General features: G+C 41.0%; 3 protein-coding genes across 3 annotated transcripts; 2 read left to right on the top strand and 1 right to left on the bottom strand.

Moving 5' to 3' along the window:
• Window positions 1-409: 409 nt before the first annotated feature.
• cfap276 (cilia and flagella associated protein 276) lies at window positions 410-1,089 on the top strand (the record flags this gene model as incomplete). The annotated part of the gene is made up of 4 exons (XM_079176153.1): window positions 410-484; window positions 602-730; window positions 812-978; window positions 1,029-1,089. 4 exons carry the CDS (start codon window positions 410-412, stop codon window positions 1,087-1,089), a joined length of 432 nt encoding a protein of 143 aa, XP_079032279.1.
• An 863-nt stretch (window positions 1,090-1,952) lies between these two features.
• smc5 (structural maintenance of chromosomes 5) lies at window positions 1,953-11,856 on the bottom strand. The gene is made up of 24 exons (XM_079168689.1): window positions 11,644-11,856; window positions 11,385-11,526; window positions 11,050-11,102; window positions 10,789-10,951; window positions 10,457-10,591; window positions 10,053-10,193; window positions 9,773-9,934; window positions 8,321-8,392; window positions 7,754-8,009; window positions 7,449-7,603; window positions 6,897-7,010; window positions 6,658-6,752; window positions 6,408-6,540; window positions 5,858-6,031; window positions 5,515-5,684; window positions 5,267-5,390; window positions 4,901-5,023; window positions 4,686-4,811; window positions 4,402-4,497; window positions 4,109-4,213; window positions 3,876-3,995; window positions 3,473-3,652; window positions 3,096-3,191; window positions 1,953-2,370 (listed from the first exon to the last, which is right to left on the bottom strand). The coding sequence occupies exons 1-24, from the start codon at window positions 11,805-11,807 to the stop codon at window positions 2,236-2,238; spliced, it is 3,234 nt and encodes a 1,077-aa protein (XP_079024815.1). The 5' UTR covers window positions 11,808-11,856; the 3' UTR covers window positions 1,953-2,235.
• Window positions 11,857-15,231: 3,375 nt separating this feature from the next.
• Window positions 15,232-19,661, top strand: LOC306707365 (protein FAM107B; the record flags this gene model as incomplete). Its single annotated transcript, XM_079174790.1, has 5 exons — window positions 15,232-15,255; window positions 17,830-17,857; window positions 18,290-18,440; window positions 18,553-18,697; window positions 19,560-19,661. 5 exons carry the CDS (start codon window positions 15,232-15,234, stop codon window positions 19,659-19,661), a joined length of 450 nt encoding a protein of 149 aa, XP_079030916.1.

Genomic DNA, 19,661 nt, shown 5'->3' with positions numbered 1-19,661 from the left:
TTTTACCAGCATTTAGCTTGCATTATTTTGACAGGGAGTCGTTGTCTGTGGCCTACTATTAATTTTCAAGAAAAAATTATTTGGCTTCTTATCACACCTATAAAGTGGTGGGTTTAAACAAAAGTATACAATTATTTGGTAGGTTTAGCGGGTGGCCCTTTCGACCTTTTTTTTTTTTTTTTTCTTACTAACAGTTTAATTAATTAATTAATTAAACTTCTGGGTTAATATCAAGTGAAACGTTCACCTTTCTTTTTAAAAGGTTTAACCGGAAGTTTGTGGTTGCTTAGAAGCCAGGTTGTAAACATTCTGTCAGGGTTCCTCGTATATAGAGGCTAACAACAGCAAATACAACGGCATTACACGAGCATATGTTTAGCATCTGCCGTGCTTCGTCATGCCATTGAATATGTCGAGTCGGGATCCTTTCCCCTCCCCGAAGTTAGAAAACGACTTCACTCTCAGCGGCTTCAGGCCGCAGCGGGTAAGCTTCATGTTTGACTGGACACATTTGATCCTGACTATTGTTTTGATAAAGTACTTTTAGGCCCACCCTAACAATGTTTTGTAATATTTTGTATTTTCCTTTCTCATTGCACAGAGAACATTTAATAAGCCTACCCATATCGCCCAAACAGAGGAACCCTGGACTCGTCTCCATCAGACAGCCACTGTGTCCAGCACCCGGCGGAGTGTTATGAATTATGAGCCTCAGGTAACCTCCAGGATGATGAATAACTGTTGACCTTTACTTGTAAAAACATATTTCAAGGCAAGGAATCGGAATGCACCACTCTTGTCTCAACCTCAGGCTCCAGAGTGCAGCCTCGACCTCCATCTAAAGTCCGTCTACGACCAACACAAGGACTTCTTGTGGTTAAGGAACCAGGTTTTATACCAGCAGGAGACCGTCTCTGAGGACCGCAGGTCGCTGTTGATGAACTTCAAGTTTGTGTCCTGGCAGTGCGACCTCACGGTGTTGGCATTTCAGGAGTCTAATTCAACTGTGTTCATTTATCATTTTAAAGGAACATGTACAGGAAGCAGGACATGCTGGAAAAGGAACAAGAGAAAGACATCAGGGTGTAGGTCGCTCTACAGAGATGCACCATTTACAGCATGAAGTGAAGCCCAGTTATTGCAGCTGGTATCTGGGTGGATGAATTCAAATAAAGAAACCAAGAACTTTTGATTCAATTCTCAGACTGATAGAATCTGACTCCAACTGAACCCACCGACTCTGGGGAGAATCTGACTTTGTGTAAAGTGGTGTGTCTGAAATACCAGTATACAGTAATACCCTTTCCCCCTCCACGGGCATTTTCTAACAAGTGCTACACCAGAGAGAAGGGTGGCAGCTTATATTCAATGTAAAGCTTCCAGAGTCTTTGACTGCTACCAACATGAGAGCTCTGTAAATAAAGGGCTTCTTTCAGTGAATTTATGTAATGTAATTTATCAGATTTTCATACACAGAAAACTGAAAGTTGATTCATGTCAATGTCCTAATTTCAGGATCAGTTTCCCCACATAACTCTCAATGAACACTGAAGAAAACTACACCATTGAATAAAAGCATGAACACTGAGCTCACTTATCTGTCACATTGCTGAGGTGTTAACATTTTCAAATGGCTATATTACAAAAGGTACAAGATAAGGTTTATTTCTACATTATTTTAAATGTAATGAGAGATAATACTGGTGTTTATAGATTTCTGTGCAGATCGCCCCAAATTTCAGCACGACACAGTTCCAACACCCGTTTCTTAATACTTTCTGTGGCATTTGAGCAAAATTGAACTTATTTTGAATGCAAAAAGTTCTGTTCTTACAACTTTTATCTTTTTCCAGGAAAAATATCATTACCGTCTTCATACTGCATTGTGTGACGAAGCAGTATTCACGCAAAGCATCCCAGGAATCAGATTCTAAATAAATGTAACATGCACATTTAAAACAAACACAGAATATTTTATTAAAGTAGAAAAATGTGCAAATGACAAAACAACAAATATGCTCAATGAATATTTAAATTTTTTGTACATCTGTTTTATAAATGTCCATTCAATTTGGACCCAATGTTGAGCGTGTGAAAAACCCTTCAACAGAACAACTAAAACATTCACTTTTCACTTTCAACTAATAAAAAGAAATTATTTCTAATGATAAACATCAGTTTCATTCCAACAGTTCAAAATAATTGAATTCTGACAGGGAAGGTCAAATGGTGGGTTCATGCCCGGGCTTTTCTTTGGAGGCATCGTCTGATGAACGCCTTCTCGTCCCAATGGTTGGGGGGAAGCATTTGGCTGCCGTTGTGGACACAAAGGACAGTCATCTCCTCAGCGTACTGGAGGTTCTGCAGCAGCTGAAGACAAACACCGCAGGAGCAAAAGTTCAGTTCAGTTCACATCATGAAGAGCGCATGGGTCGTATAATAACGCACATATACACAGATTCACAAACAAGCTGAGAACGCAACGCTGACATATCATAACTTTTAAGTTCATATATACAGCATATTGTATATAGAAAACAAACAGCTGCTTATTTACACATCCAACAGATACAGACCAACATTGCATCTATATGGAGTCATGTTTCTGGCCGCTTCATGAATGTAAGTCCAATAATCACCGTCTTTTAACAATGTTTTTGGTCTCCAAGTCCTGAGGAAAGATCTGGCTCTATAGCTGAATTCTCTGCTATGTTCACCAGCTAGTTGCTAACTGTGTCTGTCGGCTGTTTGGTGCTGAGTAGGTAATAAACAGTGGGCTTTTAAAGTTTTTTACAATGACAACAGGGGTAAATGGCAATGAGAGTGATCCAACACAGTAAAGTTGCAGACTGAAAACCAAAACAATGAGCTGAAAGGTGTTAAAATGTTCTGTAGAGCTGGGGGGGAACTGTAGACTGTGTCTCTTTCTCATAACAATAAGTGGCATCTTTCAGATACAAGTAGGCATGTGATCCATTGTTAATATCAACATATTGACTATAGCCACTTAAGCAGAATACACTACACAATACAATGTGGTAATAATCTCTTGTTACGGTCTGAACAAACTCATTAAAAAAGGTACAAACACTCACTTTGGGCGTTATGAAGAAGTACTGGGATGTTGTCTCTTTGCAGGCAGTGCGGACCACAATGTCAAAGACTCTTCTCTCATTTACAGGATCCATTCCCTGCAGAGAAGAGAGAAGTAGCATCAGTCACATCCAAGCCTGAGGCCGAGGAACCAGGGACTACTTTGTGTGGCAGTTTGGACCCTAAAGCACCACTGCATGGCACGTTTTTGGCTCATGAATCCTAAAATGTGGGACAAGAAGCAAAAATCCTCTTTTCCCGGACTCAGGGCAGGTCATGCTTCTTTTGCAGCTCTGTTTTTATGTTCATATTCTCACAGAAGAAAAGCTGTTGTGACTGTGTGTGCGTGCGTGAGAGAGAGAGAGAGAGAGAGCACTACCTGGTTGATCTCGTCCACCACTCTGAAGGGGCAGCGATTGAGCTCCTGCAGGGCCATGAGGTAGAGCATTGTGGAGACGCTGCGCTCTCCTCCGCTCTGATGGTAGGCCGTCAGCTCGTGGAGCTGAGTGCTGCTGTGGAACTTCACCCGAATTCGGATCCCATACTTGTCGTACTCCTCCTGCAATGAAAGACAGCATTTAACAGGGTAATAATTCAAACTCTTGAATACAAATTAAAAAAAGAGAGCATAAGTTTAGGATTACCTAAACAATCCTCATAAGGGTAGATTAATTCAGGGAAACAACCACTGGAATCACTCTTTGACCCCGAGATGTCAGTGTGTGTGTGTGTGTGTGTGTGTGTGTGTGTGTGTGTGTTGTTCCACGTGAGTCAACATTTACCTCATTCTCTGAGTGCAGATCAACCTCTCCTGCACACTGCATGGAGCGGAAGAAATCACTAAACTTGTCATTAATCTGTTCCACCAGCTGCTTCAGCGGGTTCAGCCAGCGCTCCTTCGCCTACGAAGACAAATACAGAAATCATTGTTCACACATTTAAACAAAAGGATGACCAGGCTGTCACAGATCCCCCAAACCTCCCAGAGGAATCCCTCCAGTGACAAACCATGTACCTCTGATATGTTCTGTCGGTAGACGTTTAGAGCGGTGCTGTTGTCTTCCAGCTCTTTCTCCAGATGTTTGATCTCCTGCTCTCTCCTGTTGTACTCGTCAACAACCTTCCAAGAGAATCAACATGAGAAACATTCACACCATGTATTCAGACTCACAACTTCTGGCCAAAAAAAGCAAGAAAGCCAACAATAAAGACATTGCTACGGATAAAGTAAAGAATAATAACAAAGCAGCCTGATATGGCCCGATCACAGTCTCCTGTAGAGATTGAATAACTTTAGCTTCCGCTTACATTTTCACTGAGGCCGGTGAAGCACTCCGCTCTGGACCGCTCCTCGTTCAGCATGGCATCGATCTCGTCCAGTGTGTCAGGCAGCTTGCTGAAAGCCTGCATTAAAAAACAAGAAGCATGAATATTTTACAATCCAATATTAATCATACTTTAGCATTCAAAAGGCTTCCACAGCAGCGACAGGACCACATGATAAGGATAATATTCCACAGAAAGTGGCGAGGCGTGTTTTATCCAGTGATGTAATACTGAATGTAGAAGTAAACACTGTGATAAACGCTTACATTACGAAGGTCTTCGGGTAATGACTCATTAGGGTGCATCTTGCAAATTGACATTGCTCTCTTCAACAGGCCTTTGCATTGTTCCGTCAGCTGCACCTTCCTCTGCTCCAGACGGCTGCATCTTTGCTGCGAGAACACGCCATAAAATACAGGCGTTAATATCACGGACACCACACCAGGGCAGATGTGTATACAAGTGCGAGGGAAACACTCACCTCGGTGGTCTTAAGTTCAGAGGCGCCGTCTCTACAATCATTCTCCAGCTTGGCCTTCTCGGCCATCAGACCCACCGTCTCCAAAGCCAGGTACACCTTATCCATGGTCAACTTGGATCTCAGCTACAGACGATGGGAGAGACAAGAAAGATGGAGTCAGAGAGGACGGAGAATTAATTAAACAATACAAGTTTGACATAATGTCTGCTAGAAGGTAAGAGTCAGAACAAGACAGAAGCATGAAAACGCAGAGGGGAGGTAAATGCAGGGAAAGAGAAAAGTACCAGTGTTGAATCTGAATATCACGCAACCACAGCCAGCAACAGTCATATACAGCTCCTTAGTTCTAAGGTCACTGATCCACACCTTCATTTGGGCCATGAACACTCCGACTATGGACACTTTCTGGGAATTGACGAGCGCAATTTTCTCTTTAGTTTCCTCTTCGATCTTCTGCAGGTCAATAACACTGTGCTCCATCTGCTTCAGACTAAACACATGGAAGGAAACAAGAGACAATGTACTAATCAAGTCATCCATGACAACATATTACACGTTACAGAGGGAAACGTTCTGTGCCTGTTTGGCCTTTTAACTGTTCAAGACGGACTTGCCTGTCCTGCTTAGTACTGATCTTCTGCTCCAGTTGCCTCTTTTTGCCCTTTACTTCTGAAAGGTGCTTCTTCTCTGCCAACAACTCGTTATCGCGGCGATCCAGTGTGGCGGCTTCCGCCTGCAGGGCCTTTAGCCGCTCATCGATGTCTCGTAACTTCGACTCACAGGTCTGGACACAGTGGAGGTTAACAGTTAAACTCCTGCCTCAACTAAACTCTAACATATCGAGATGTCTAAAGGTATATTTCTCAAGGTATCAGGTTTCTGAAAGGTTGAAGTTAAAAAAAAAAAAAAAGGGTTCAGGGCTATGCTTCCAGATCTGTTCCTGTTTCTCTCCCTTACCTTCATCTGCTGCTCCAGCAGCCGTTTCTCTTCAGCGTCCACAGTGATGGTGAGGTACTGGGAAGGGTGCACTGCAGAGTTACTGGTGCTGATCTTGTTGGAGTAATGGGACCTCTTCAACGTGTACCTCTCCTCTGTTGTGTATAACACCCTGAGGTAGGGCTCCTCAATCACCTGTGAGAAAGAAAATGACAAGACAAAGACGGAGGTCAGAGTGAAACACTATGAACTCCAAGTAGGTTCTCTGGACCTCAGTGGTCCAGCTGGGACACAACAAAAGGAATCATTAATCATCAAAATCTAATTCAATTAAAAAATGTCGATTTCTGACAGCTCTAAAAAGGCACTAGGTCAAAATAGATAACAATGGTTTGAATGGGTGGTGCCTTTTTACAGACCTCACTGACATATCAGGCCTCAACCTACACCATTGATCTTGAAAGCCGACCGTATATTTCACCAAAGAGGTTGAATTCTAAATAACATTCACGTCTCTAACACTCTGCTGTTGTGTTGTGAGAACTTGGAGAATGTGGGGGGAAGAACGTACCGTTTTAATCATGGCTTTAGTTTGCTCATTGCCCACAGGAACGTCATGCACTTTGTACTGGTGACAGAGGTAACTCATCACCTCATCAGGGGCGTCGAACATCTCGCGTAGGTAGGTGAAGAACCCAAAACGCCTATGAATAAGACATAACGATGTAATACTTTAAAAGTAATGATCACAGACAAACTTACACATGTTGATGCTGATTTTATAAGTCATTCCGCCTCAAGTAGCATTCATTTTCTCTCACCTCAGGGACTCAATATTTCGGGACGGCGGCCGCCTGGAGCACGAATCCTCCGGAGCAGAAATAGAGTTCACTTTTAAGTTCATCTTGTCACGGACCTGAGGTTCGGGGTAAGATAAAATCATTTTTTGTATTTGGGATGGCAAAAGCTGGATGTCACACACAGAGTTAAGATTTGTCTGACACTTTGCACTCAGGGGGATTTTCATCCTCCTCCCAGAATCAACGTGCCAATCACCGACCTCGAGCATGAACTTCTCCATGTCGTCTTTTCTCTGGAAGACAAACGCCCGCAGATCGTGGAAGGAGATGTGGTTCTCCACGAACTTAGCAAAGCGATGATCTCTCACGTTGATCTGAGGAATGAGGAAAGGATTACCATGCGGGCGATGCAACGGATTCAAAAAGCACCACAGTCACAATAATTACTAAAAAATCAATGATTTTTCAAATGTTTTGTGAAGAATCACCGCTAAGAGATGAACTCTCCCCAATTTCAAAAGAATAAAGAACGTAAATCACATTCATTGTGCTAATACTTGATTTCAAACCCCCATTTAGCATTGATAAGCACTATAAAAACATTTAATACATGATTTATAATACACCGTAATGTAGTTCTACGCAGATATAAGGACATTTCTTATTTTATAATTCTTATACAGCAGTCTTAGTTGTTGACAAATACATTAAGAAACACTTACATCTTCTTATATACACTTAGGGTTAATCTACAATACAGTGTCTTATAAACAATGTGTTAAAGTGTTACCACATGGCTCACGAGGACTCACCACCAGCATCATGGGCTCATGGACGTTTCCACCAAAGAGCTGTCTGTTCTTTCGGAGCCACTGGAGGGCAGTGTGTGTGTCCCTGTGGCGTCCTCGCAGCTTCTCCTCTTTGGCATTCATCAGGTTGTTCATGTCGTTGAGCTTTTTCACCCACACTGGCAATTAAAAGAAATAAACTCAATATACTGACTTTGAACAGGACTGACACTGGTACCTATGCCAGCAGCATTTTATGTGAAATAATTAGATTGTGTTTATGTAAACTGGTTTCAGAGGACGCTGCGTCGTTTGTGGTAAACTCTCACTTTTGGACTCAGCATAGAGGTTGACTTTCTCCCTGCGTAGGTCGGCCTTCTCTCCATCAACCTTGGCTCTCTCCTCCCGGATGGTCCTCAGCTCCGCGTTGACAGCGTTGATCCGCGGAGTCACATCGGGTTGGTCGCCAACTTTGGCGAGCTCTGCCTTCAAGTCATCAATGGTCCGTCTGGTGTTGCTGATTCGCTTCTGGTGGTCTTCCTCTTCCATCTGCTTCAGCCTTTGCGTCTGTTTAATATCGTCTATCTGTAGAGAGGAACAGGGAGACTTATCATTCCTCATGGACAGCACGCAGCCGCACGACAGATAAGAGTCTACTTTATTCTCAGACGCAGGAAAAGTCAGCGACATAGACTACATGTAGTAGGAACGTATCATAATTATATCATTCAAATTGAAATTTCCTCTGTCGTCACTTCTTACTTATCAGAAAAATTGATATAAACCATGAAAAATACAAAATGAGGACGTTCTCGGGGGCAGGATCCCAGACAGAAGTCAATTTAGTGTACAGTGGCATGTTTGTTGTAGGTTTTCCTCCTCTTTCAGAGTCTCACCTCTTTATGTTTTCGGTCCAACTGTTCTTGTTTCTGTTTGCACTTCAGAGAGGCTTCTTTGATGGCGACAGTCTGAAAAAAAAGAAATAAGACGGTCAAAGTCCCTTCACCGGTCAAACAGGGGTGTCCATTTCACACAAAAACGATATTTATTTTTACAATCAACACTGATGAAGGCACCTGCTGTGGCCAACGGCGGCGCGTGTAGATGTAGCGGCCGGCAGCTCCCATGATCTTCACCACATTTTGGTTTTAATTTGTTGTCTTTTCGTGTTTGTGTTCTGTGTCGGTGGCTCCTTTGAGGCTTCAATCTCTTAATGGTGAGATGCCGGCCGTGTAATCTGCCCAGTAAATGGTTTACATTTTGATGCAAATTTAAAAAAATCCACCACAGGGATGCATCACCGTTTGTTTTTTGTCGTGTTTTTCTGTAAATGGGCTACAACTGCATTTCGTTGATTATCCCCGTGTTGCATAATGACAATAAATTATCCTTGAATCCTCAGGATATCACAAACATTACATTCCAGTAATCATTGTACTGTAGAAAACCATCAACAATCCTAGCCTTTCATTTTAATGACGACATTAAGCCTGCTCTAAAGGGTTTTTTAATTCATCTTATTTACTCCTTCACATTCAGCAGAGATGCATTTAAGAAATAAACCCAGACTACAGTCTAAATAGCTGGCGGGATTCTCAAATGTGCCGCTCAAAACTGTCTTAACCTTTTTATTATGCGTTTCTGGGGGCAGCATAATGCTCTCATTTATAATGTACTTACAATTCATGTGAAATCCTCATGAAGGCCCAGAGAGGCTCTCCATCAAACCATTCAAGAGCACTAGATGGATCAGTGAGCGCTAATGGCTAGACCTCTGAGCTACATAGATACACACAGATCATAAGTACTAACTCAGAGTACTCTACAAAAATCAACCCTATTAACCCTATTTCTTCATTTAGACACAGCTGTCACACTGTAGACCAGGATATGCAACCTGAGGCACACACACACGGAACACGTGCAATAAATGTGCTAAAGAGTTTTTTGTAAATGAGAAATTGGCAGTTGCACAGCTTATTATTTATGATAGATTGATTGTTTTTCCCCCCCCCCACCTGCATGCAGCAAAGCCCCGCCCCACACTGCCTCTGATTGGATAGTACTCATTGCCTTTTCCGCTGAAATTTGGTAAAAGGTTGGTCGAGTAAATGTTTCAACTCCGATGTATATACGGTATATGTATTCATATATAATTTTTAAAACGTTGCTTTGCAAGTTAATTATAGGTAAGGTGGGGGATATACATTTTGATGTGGTGTCATAATTAAACTAAATGTTAAGGCACACGGATTAACAAGAAAATCAACTAAATGCCACTTCATATGAAAAAGGCTGTCCATCCCTGCTTTACACATAACAGAGAGTAATAACATTTGATTATTCACCTTCGCCTTTATTTGTGCCTCAGTGGGCTTCAGCTGGTTATCAATCAGCTGGATCTTCCTCAGCATGGGCGCCTGCGCCTGCTTCAGGGCAGAGAGCTGCCTTTTGGCGTCGTCTCGCTCCTTCTTCGCGCCCTCAAACTCCTTACGGGTGGTCTCGTACTCCTAATATCAGGGGGAAAGAATCACAGCTAATACAGTTTGCTTAACACAGTTTAAACTCCGACTGTGTCTATTTGTTTATTCTCGCTCTAGTACGCAGTGTTTCATTCCCATCACTCACCACCCACGGTTTCTTCTTTTCAAGCAACTCAATCACGTCCAGATGCCTCTTCTTTTCGTAGTAACGATTCACATCATGTTTGTTCCTCTCGTTCCTCTGCTTGGTCTTTTCCAGGAAACTGGACTTCTCCTTCAAAGTGTTCTGAAAGGGAAACAAATCACCAACAACCGTGAAAAACCTAGAAGAGCCTGAGGTTTGCAATGGTGCCTTTACATCTCTTAAATATGGGTAAAAAGTTACATAATGGATGGAGCAACTGTGACATTGTTTTGTTAAAAACATCTGTGTGGTGCCAGTCAAACAGGAGAATTCTACAGAGGTGTTCAAGGAGCGAAGCAATCCAAAAAAAATCTTCTTTTCTACGACTCTTTGAAATGCATTCATTCTTTGACAGTTATGTTTACCTCCAGGTCTCGTTCTTTGTTGCGAAAGTTTTTGAGCTCACAATGGTACTCGTACATCTCTGGTGGTCCCACTGACTTCTCAGTCGCCTCCAGCAACTCAATTTTGGACATCTTGGCAAACTCTCCCACTTTTTCCTGTCAGTGAGGAAAAGTGATACTGGATGTAACATTTAAGGCAATCTAGAATTAGAATCAAACTAGCTGTGCAATAAAGCCTTCACACATATGACACCTGCAATATGCAAATATCCTACAATGTGACAGTACTAGTTAAACAGGCCGTTCTCGGGGGAGATTTTCAGCAGCCATGAGTCTATTAGACACACACATACCTGAGGCAGGAACTGGCAGAGGTTGCTGACTTGGATATGCAACGCCTTGACTTCTTCTTCCACTGCTTTCTGGTTGCAGTGTCTTCCATTCAGCATCCACAGCGACTGATTGTTCTCCACGTGGATCTCTCTGTTAATCATTACATTACCACCGGTCTTGTACCTGGAATAACAATAAAGAGTTTGGTTGTCAGATACATCTAGGGGAACAAATGTACACAAGAAACACTGTGTGTCTGCAAACTCTTTCACATAACTCACAGTTCAATCTCAATAAATCCTTTATTGCACCCGCGTTTCACATAGAGCCCAACCTGCAGAGAAAAAACAAACATTTAGTTTTGTAAGAATTGTAATTAATTGGTCAGCTAAAATAACTGCATTAATTTGACGGATTGACATTTGTTCAGGGATCTGAGACAAACCATCACATGATTATGAAAGACATTCAAACAACATAATGCTGCTGCTATCAGCTAAAAAGCTAGAATGTATTAAACTTCTATCGTGCCTTGTATTTACTCACTGCTCTTTTGTAATTAAGGCCTCATGTTCAGAGTACATCTACCAGAGGTTTGTGGTGCTGCAGTGTTTACCTTATCGCCTCTGCCCAGGATACCGGTCTTGCCAGCCAGACCCAGACAGATGGCACACACGATGCTGGACTTGCCAGTTCCATTGGCTCCAACGATCATGTTGAGATTGGGTCCGGGATACAACACAGAGTAGTCATAGGTCCTGTGAGAGCACACGGTAGACATATGCAGTGTTATCATCGGGGTCTGTGCTGTCCTGTAAACCGTTAAAAGACGTTCGTCTGTGTTGTTAGTTGACAGCTCAGGTGCAGTGACTTACAGGAAGTTTTTCATGGTGAGGCGAAGTATGGATCCCTCCACAAAACGACCCTCTACTCCGACTGCGCCCGTCTGGCTGCTTGAGAATATGTTCGCGACGCTGTTGGAGGTCTGTGAGCCGCTGGTGACGTGACTTTGTCGCCGTTTTTTGCCGGACGACGCCATAGCGCCTAAAAGACGAGCTCTCCGAGAAAAAGAAACCACCGTCCGGGTCGACCTCGCGCGCTTCGCCTAGCGTTCGCTGAAAGGTGATTGGACGAAAGAGGTCACGTGTATACACAAAGAGTGGCGTCATCGTCAGAAACTACCGTTATCGCGAGATAAAAGTCAGCCTCAGAAGTAAAACGTCTCCTCTATGAATACGTTTATCAACCAACTCATATATGTGTTTAGTATTTTCGCTTGTGTAATATTATCAAAGAATATACAGTATGCTTGACTAAAACAATTATATTCATGTTAAGAAAACTAAGCTGTAATTCACAATGTGGCAGATCTTGGTTTGCGGGAGATACATATTGTGTTGGTACTAGAATATGAGGGCTTTCTTTTTTTGAATTCTGCACCACTTTTATCCTGTAAAACATGAGTTTGGAAGGTTTTGACCAGGATTTAAGACATTGAATATTTGTGTGGGTTCTGTGGAGTATAAAGAAACTTTTTTCATCAGGTCCGTCATTATATATACAAACCAATGTACTGTATGGACCGTGAGAATTTTAAGAGAAGAAAGACAAGTATTGTAGTTTTTATTGTGTAAGTTTTCTTAATGCTCCACTGGACGTTTTGACTACCAATGGTGATGCTTCAAGCATCTAGTTCTTCAGACAAGAAACACAAATAAAAATAAACAGACTGACTCCCAATAACTTTGGTTATCTTTATCAAATAACTACTTGAGTAAAGAGCAAAACATAATACAGTACAAATATGGTACAAATCTATCATTTTAGTTTGTTTTATTATATTCATTAGTTTCATCCATGTATTAACTCCCCCTGGTTACCAGGCCCAATGTGAGGTTATGTGTTCACATGTTTTTTAAGCAACTATTTTAAAGAGATGATGATTCCCCTTTACGGTCATATTGGAGAATAGTTTGTGGTGCTGCTGAATTGCATTATACTGAGTTATTGTTTTGTTTTGTCGACCTTCACTGTTAACAGGGTGGACAAAATATTAGAAACATGTCATTAAGGTATGATGTGTCACAGGGTGTTACATTTATTAATACTGAATTGGAAACTGGGTGTTCATTATTTGAGAAAAGAAAGGGAGTGAGATAACTGAGTTTGCACAAATTAGGAAAAAACCTCCTGCAGCTACATTTAACAAGTTAGTCCCGTTCAAACTCCACACTCGTGCTTCCCCTGTTATTAGTTGCTGGTCTGAGGCAGAGGATTGCTAACACGAAGAGGGGAATGTTTTACTTTAAAAATAAGTTCCACACGCATTGTTTGACTCACACTGCAAAGGGCCTATAGCCTTGACTGATTTTCTCTTAATTAAAGCACTTGATGTCCGTACATCATTTTAGAGACATTTTCCACCTTCGAGTGGTAGTACACGTTTGGACAATTCCAGTGAAAAGAGTAAACCGCCGACATTGTTTTGGAACAATGAAACAAGCAGCGTCTCGTCGCATGCAACGAGCGTCTCGTGAGGAGAACGCAGGCCGTTTAAAATAAATCAACCGCTCTGGCCACCTCGCGCTGCTTCTCAGTTGTGGTTAGATCAGAATCGCCTCTTTACTCATTGTCCATTATGACGCTTGAGATGAACCCAAACACAGTCAGAACTAGTATATCTGATCAATTCATCACCTCTGACCACAACATGAAGCGTGGAGGCCCTAAACATCTCGCCCGCTGTTCATCGCCATAGAGGCTCGCGAGCACTTTTCCTATCATTTCTGATCTGAGCAGAGCCAAACTCAGACCAGATCAAATAAGATCACTGTGTAGATTTTTACAGAAATACAAGAATACACACTCACACACAGACACCCCACATTCACTCGAACAAACGCTCACACAACCACGCCGCTCACAACCCACTCAAACTATGAAGCACGAGGAACTTCCGGGTCAGCTTTAAAGTAAAAAGCCGCAAGGAATCATGGGACATTGAAAGCAGGATCACACTGTGGTATACCGACCTCATGTGGCCGTCAGAGGAAAATACCGAGCCTTTTTGACTTGATAGTTCTATTATTAAAATAAATGACAGTTTTACAGTTATGTAAGTATATGAACATAGAATAAATGTATAATTTATCACGCAATAAGTAATACAGTAGTCAAAACTGAGTAAGATAAATAGTAATTCAAGTAATAATGTAAGTAGGCCTCTATTAAATGATATAAAAGGATTGGTGAGTAATGTAGTAAAAAACATGCATGATATTAGGATTAAGTTATATTTGTATTGTTTCCACTTTTCTCCTGCCTTCACAGTTTATGTTGTCGTGACGTTTATAATCAATTAAAGATAAATGAAACAGAGGCTCTCAGCTCAACTAAATGAAGAAATATAAATAAGACAAACACAATAATAAGTTATTGTACAGCACATAGGGATTCCATTATAACAATAAAAAGCTGATTTAGGAGCACTGCTCAAAACGGTTACTTTTCCTCTGAATTTGTGCTACTATGTCTTGTAAAAGATGTAAAATCCTTCATTAACTCTTCAATGGTTGTTTTCAGGAAAGGTTGAGTATAAGTTTAGTAATACAAATGTAACCTGCAAGATGCTTGTAAATGAATTGATTGTAAATGTGACAGCATCATAGTCATAACTGCATTGTGGATGTAAATAATGACGTCTAATTCATAGTATGCATATATAAGTTTGTTTCCACAGAACGATCCAGAAAAAAAGACAGCATACTCCAATGGTAAATAAATATAAAGTAAACACATAAACGGCCATTTTATCTTGAAACAACTTTAATCAGTAATGTTTTTAAGTAACAGACTCACAAATCACCTGAATGACTATTTTTACAATGCACACATTTGATATATAGTTTTAAACAACAAAACAGATTAACATTGAATGACTTTTGAATTAATAATCTGGTCATATACATGCATATATACACTCACACTTTTGCACCAGCTGATTATGTCAGTGCAGTCTGTTTTGTTTGTTCTGTTGTTTTTATCCTGAATCTATTTATACAGTATATACTGTATGTCTCCAATCAGAAAGCCTCACACTATAAACAGTATGTTGGTTTGCCTGAAAGCCTTTTTTGTTAGTGTCAACTTGTTATAGTTCCGTGTTAGGTCGGTTTTAAGCTGCATTTGTGTCTGCCGCAATTACCTAATCTAGCGTCCTATTCCCTGTGGGGGTTGTGAGGTAATCTTGAATGGCGTAATAAGATTTCAGTGTCTACTACCACTAATGACTACTGCTAGGTGGCACATTGAGTCTGAGGATCCCTCATCAACAACACTATGTTGGACTTGGATGCAGAAAAGAAACAGATGAGAGACAGACCATGTGAGGAGGTGTGATTCTTACAACAATGGACTAAAACAGGAACACTGTTACTGACACAGTGGACCTCCACCATCCTGCCATGGAGGGGTCACCTGCTAGAAAAGTGAGTTGTTTTCTTCCACCTCTACTCTTGGCACAGAGAGTGAGAGCTCAACGTCTGGTCTGGTGGCCACCTGTCAGGGTGTGAGTGTATCCTCAGTGGGTTCACAGTCGTGGTTGATTTTTGAATTCCGTATGTCCAGTAGACTTTACACCCCTCTTCAAGTCAGAATTAAATTATTTAATTAGATGCTCAACAACAATACAGTCGATTCATTTATGAAACTGCTTTAGTTCAGGTGAGAAGTGCAGTCAACAATGTTTTGTATCCATATTGAAAGCTTTTCAAACACAAGATGTATACAATTTATGACGTGTTTTATTGCTTTTTATATTTACTTAAATGCTTCATTGATTCTCAAATCATCTAATTTTTACTTAAGAAAACTGATAAACCCTTTTTTTGCATGTAAACATGCGGTTATTCACTGTTCTCATATGAACAACAAAAAGTAGTTTCAATTTTCGTGTTTTTAATATTCCAATGCATGTGAAAAAAACACATGTTGATGTTTCTGAATGTAAAATGATTTCAGAGAGTCAGCTGGGGACAATACAATTCAGAGAGAAAGAGGAGTTGTGAGATTATTGATTTAGCTGGAACCCACTCCAGCCCTGCAGGCTCTGACAGGAACAATGGCTTCCATCAGGTCAGAGATCCACCGGCTCAAACTCTCTGCAGGAGCCCGGGCGAGGAGGGACAGGATCTGGAGGCTTATGTCTGAGACAGGAACAGTAAACGACACAATCCCAAATTCAGTTCTGAGCTTGAAGAATCCTAGAGGCAGAGTTACATCAGTTCCAACATGCAGCATCTACCATCTGTTACTTGCTCAATAGGATCCTTTGCTCCTGATTATCTGGTTTCAGTGGGTGTGGCAGAGGTCTTTGTCTGATTGTGTTACAGTAGGATGTCAAGCCAAGTTTGTATCTCTTGTCTATACGCGATGTGTGTAATAGATACAGATATCTATATTATTTTCCTTTTTAATTACTGGTGGATCTTTGGTCATGTTTTGCCAAACCTGCATCACAACTGTTACGTCACCTTTGTGCTCACCTGCTTAAAACCTCTTGTACCCGAAGACGTCCAAAAGGTCTCCATACTGCTCTGAGGCTCTGTTCCAAATGTCGTAGAATGGACTTTTCATACAAACATATTATTAATGCTTCATACCAAATTAACGAAGAGATTCTGTTCAACCCTATCCTGCAAGCCAGTGTACACACTCCAAACACAATTCTACTCAAACTCAAATAAGCAACTAAAAGAATGTCCACAATATCACTCTTTTTTCGCCACGGCTGAGCCGACCACACACTCCGGTAGGCGCTAATAAGAAGAAGCTAAATGCTAACACGGAAAACCGAAATAGCAGAAGACACACCAATAACACACTGAATCCAAAGATATCTTCACTATTTATCTAAGTGAAACCACCACAGAGCTGTGAGCAAACAAGCACCAGAACAACAAACCGCTTCACCGCTAATATTTCATAAACTCCTTACCTTTGTGCTGTTTTGATGTAAACAAAGGCATATTTCCCCGGGTCCTACTGTTCTATCAACATCCTGTGACGGCTCTGAACTGTTTCCTGAAGACATTTTATGATCAATCTAACTTAGGGTGGGCATTTGACTTATTTCAGTTTGAGCCATGGGGGCGGATCACCGTTTTCGATTATTTTGTTGGCTTAAAATTCGGTCAAACAACTCAAAGAAAGAATGACTACACTGCCCAGACTCTGCCAGTTCAAATCTGTAGGAATTGCGCAAATCGGCCAATCGCAGGCTGTGTGAGGTTCAAATACATCACGTAAAACTCAAATTCTTACGAAAATGAGCCATATTTTACAGGTCTTTATATAGCCAAAGCTCTCAAAATGATGCCAAACTGCTGTATTAGATAGATTGAAATAAATAGTTATATAGTATATAAAAGTCCAATAAAACAGCTATTTGTACTACTTCCAAAATCAGAATTGACGTTGGCTGACCTCAGCTGACCTTGATTTCTCAGGCATACTTCACTCTATCAAAGCCAATTTGTTTTTTAAAAGGACTGCTGACATGTTGTGATATGATTTGGGAGAGTTTAGGCCAGCTTCTGAATCATTTCAAATCAATAAAAGTGCTTTTTGGTAAAAAAAAAAAGTCGAACCTGAACATTTTCAATTTGAGCTGTGTGTAACATTCGTCCAGCATTTACCAGTAACATATGCAATGATATGTACACATCTTAACAAAGCTCACATTTATTTGTGTTATTATGCCATTTAAATTATTCAAATAGACCTTGTAGTTAGCGAGATAAGCCCCTTTGCGTAAGGGTGGGACATTTTCGGGCACAGGGCTAAAAATAGGCCTAGGGTTCAAGAGGTTAAGCAGCACAGCAGGCACATCCTGCTCTTACGGTATCTAATTATACACACGGCCCCATCAGGTTAGGATCAATATAAAAAATATGTTTTAATACATCAATATAGCTCAGCTAGTGGCTGTGACATAATGTACTTGATGAATTACTAACAGGGTGTCTCTTCTTCTTTATTCCTTCACACTTTTTAACCAATAGATACCAAATTACGGACATCGCAAAAAAGGTATAGTAACGCACTATTCTAAACTTTAATCGAACAGTTGATGATACTGATGATTAATATATTTAATTGAGATTGATTGCCCAATCAATCAAGAATTTGATTGATTTATCTATTTGATGAATCCAATAGAAGAATCGTTTATTTTAACGATCAACCAATCCATTTGTCCATTTGATCAATAGATTAATTGATTGTTTGATTGACTTACTTTTACTCAAACTGTTCAAATTGTTATTGAAGTGTTTTTTTCCCCCTCTTTAACTATTTTTTTCCTTTGTGACTGAAATGTCACATTAACAGCATGTGAAACATGTTTCAACTACTGCCAAACATTTTTCTATTTATCTATTCTAGGATTTTGTCATAATTAGAGTTCAGAGAGTAAAAAGTCAAAGTGAACAGGTAGTGATATGAGTTGTTTGGGTTTCTCAGAGACCTCTGTTGGCCGCCCGCGGATGTTCCGTCAGTCCGCAGCGGACTGCAGCGGTGACGAGGGCCTTCAGCCCAGGAAGCTGAACGGTTCCTCAGTGGAGACACCGACCTACCAGAACCTGCACCGGGAGCTGCTGCTCAGCCATAAACGGTACAGGAGGGCTGAGCACTGACAACACCTCCACTCTCTGATCTCAATGTGGTCTACATGTAAAACAAAGCAGGGTGGACTGTCTGTGTACTGACTCTGACTGACCACGCAGGGGTCTGCTGCTGGAGGAGAAACCGGAGCTGACACGAGTGTTGGAGCAGCGCAGACTGGAGCTGCACAGGGAGGAGGAGATGGCTCAGAGGCGGCCCTCAGATCTGGAGACGGAGCTCCGCAAGAGGCAACAGAAGATGCAAGAGGTTAGAAGACGCAAAAATCAAACAGCTGAGAGTAATTCATTGATTCATAAAGGAATTATGATACAAATAAATTCACTTTGGCCCAAACACACATTTTAAGGGCCAAATTAGTAGTGAAAGGTAACAAACACAGGTACATTTACTCAACTGCACTTCAGTACAACTTTGAGGTGCTTTTACTTAGCTTTATCACATTTCTGAGGGATATTTGGTTATTCCATAATATATTGTGCTACATTTATCTGACAGCTGTAGGTAATTTTCAAATTTTGATTTTAAAAAACATAAGCTTAAAAATGCAATGCATTGTTAAAGATGAAACTGTCTCCCGAACTGTTTCGTGTGGTCCCTTATAAAAGAGTTGCATCTTGTTTGGCCCCATTTCACGTTTCAGATGTCTATGAGTTGTTAGCAGGTCAACAAGACTTTTCCCTTTTAAACATTTGGATGGTTCAATTTGAATTACCGTTCTACACCCAAAGAGGTCAAATGATGTGATATTTCAGGAAAAAAGAAAGATTAGAAAAATAGAATAGAAAAGCCCAAAAAATTAAAACCAATGTGTGTCGCAGAACTTTGTTTATTCTTCTCTTACCGCTTTGATCATGAAGACCCCTCAGATTGTTTTGGGACTCCTTTGCAAGGGTTACGACCTCTTTGGAAAACAACAACTAACTGTATATAAAATAGTAAACAGCAACATCTCTAAATCGGACTGTTTTTACACCAAAATACTATTCAAACCTCGTTGATTTGGGTTGTGTGACGGTAAAGCAAGCAGTTGGTCTGGACTAACTGGATGGTGCAATGTGGTGGATGAACGACACTGAGAGCTGATGCACTGACTTGTCTCATGTCTCAGTATGAGCAGGAGGAGATCAGACAGCGGGAGAACCAGCAGAAGATCCCAGAGTTTGTCCGTGTGAAGGACAACCTGAGACGGACACAAACGTTTGAGCAGTGA

Source organism: Pholis gunnellus (assembly GCF_910591455.1).
Source record: "Pholis gunnellus genome assembly, chromosome: 2".
Taxonomy (NCBI): Eukaryota; Metazoa; Chordata; class Actinopteri; order Perciformes; family Pholidae; genus Pholis; species Pholis gunnellus.
This window is presented reverse-complemented; position numbering and strand designations above follow the sequence as displayed.

Excerpts from the sequence above, each read along its gene's own strand:
- smc5 (XM_079168689.1), bottom strand. The coding sequence starts at position 11,807 with ATGGCGTCGTCCGGCAAAAAACGGCGACAAAGTCACGTCACCAGCGGC. Across the intron at positions 10,194-10,456 it reads ACAAAGAACGAGACCTGGAG|AACACTTTGAAGGAGAAGTC; the intron begins GTAAACATAACT and ends TTTCCCTTTCAG. Across the intron at positions 6,541-6,657 it reads CGAAATATTGAGTCCCTGAG|GCGTTTTGGGTTCTTCACCT; the intron begins GTGAGAGAAAAT and ends TCTTATTCATAG.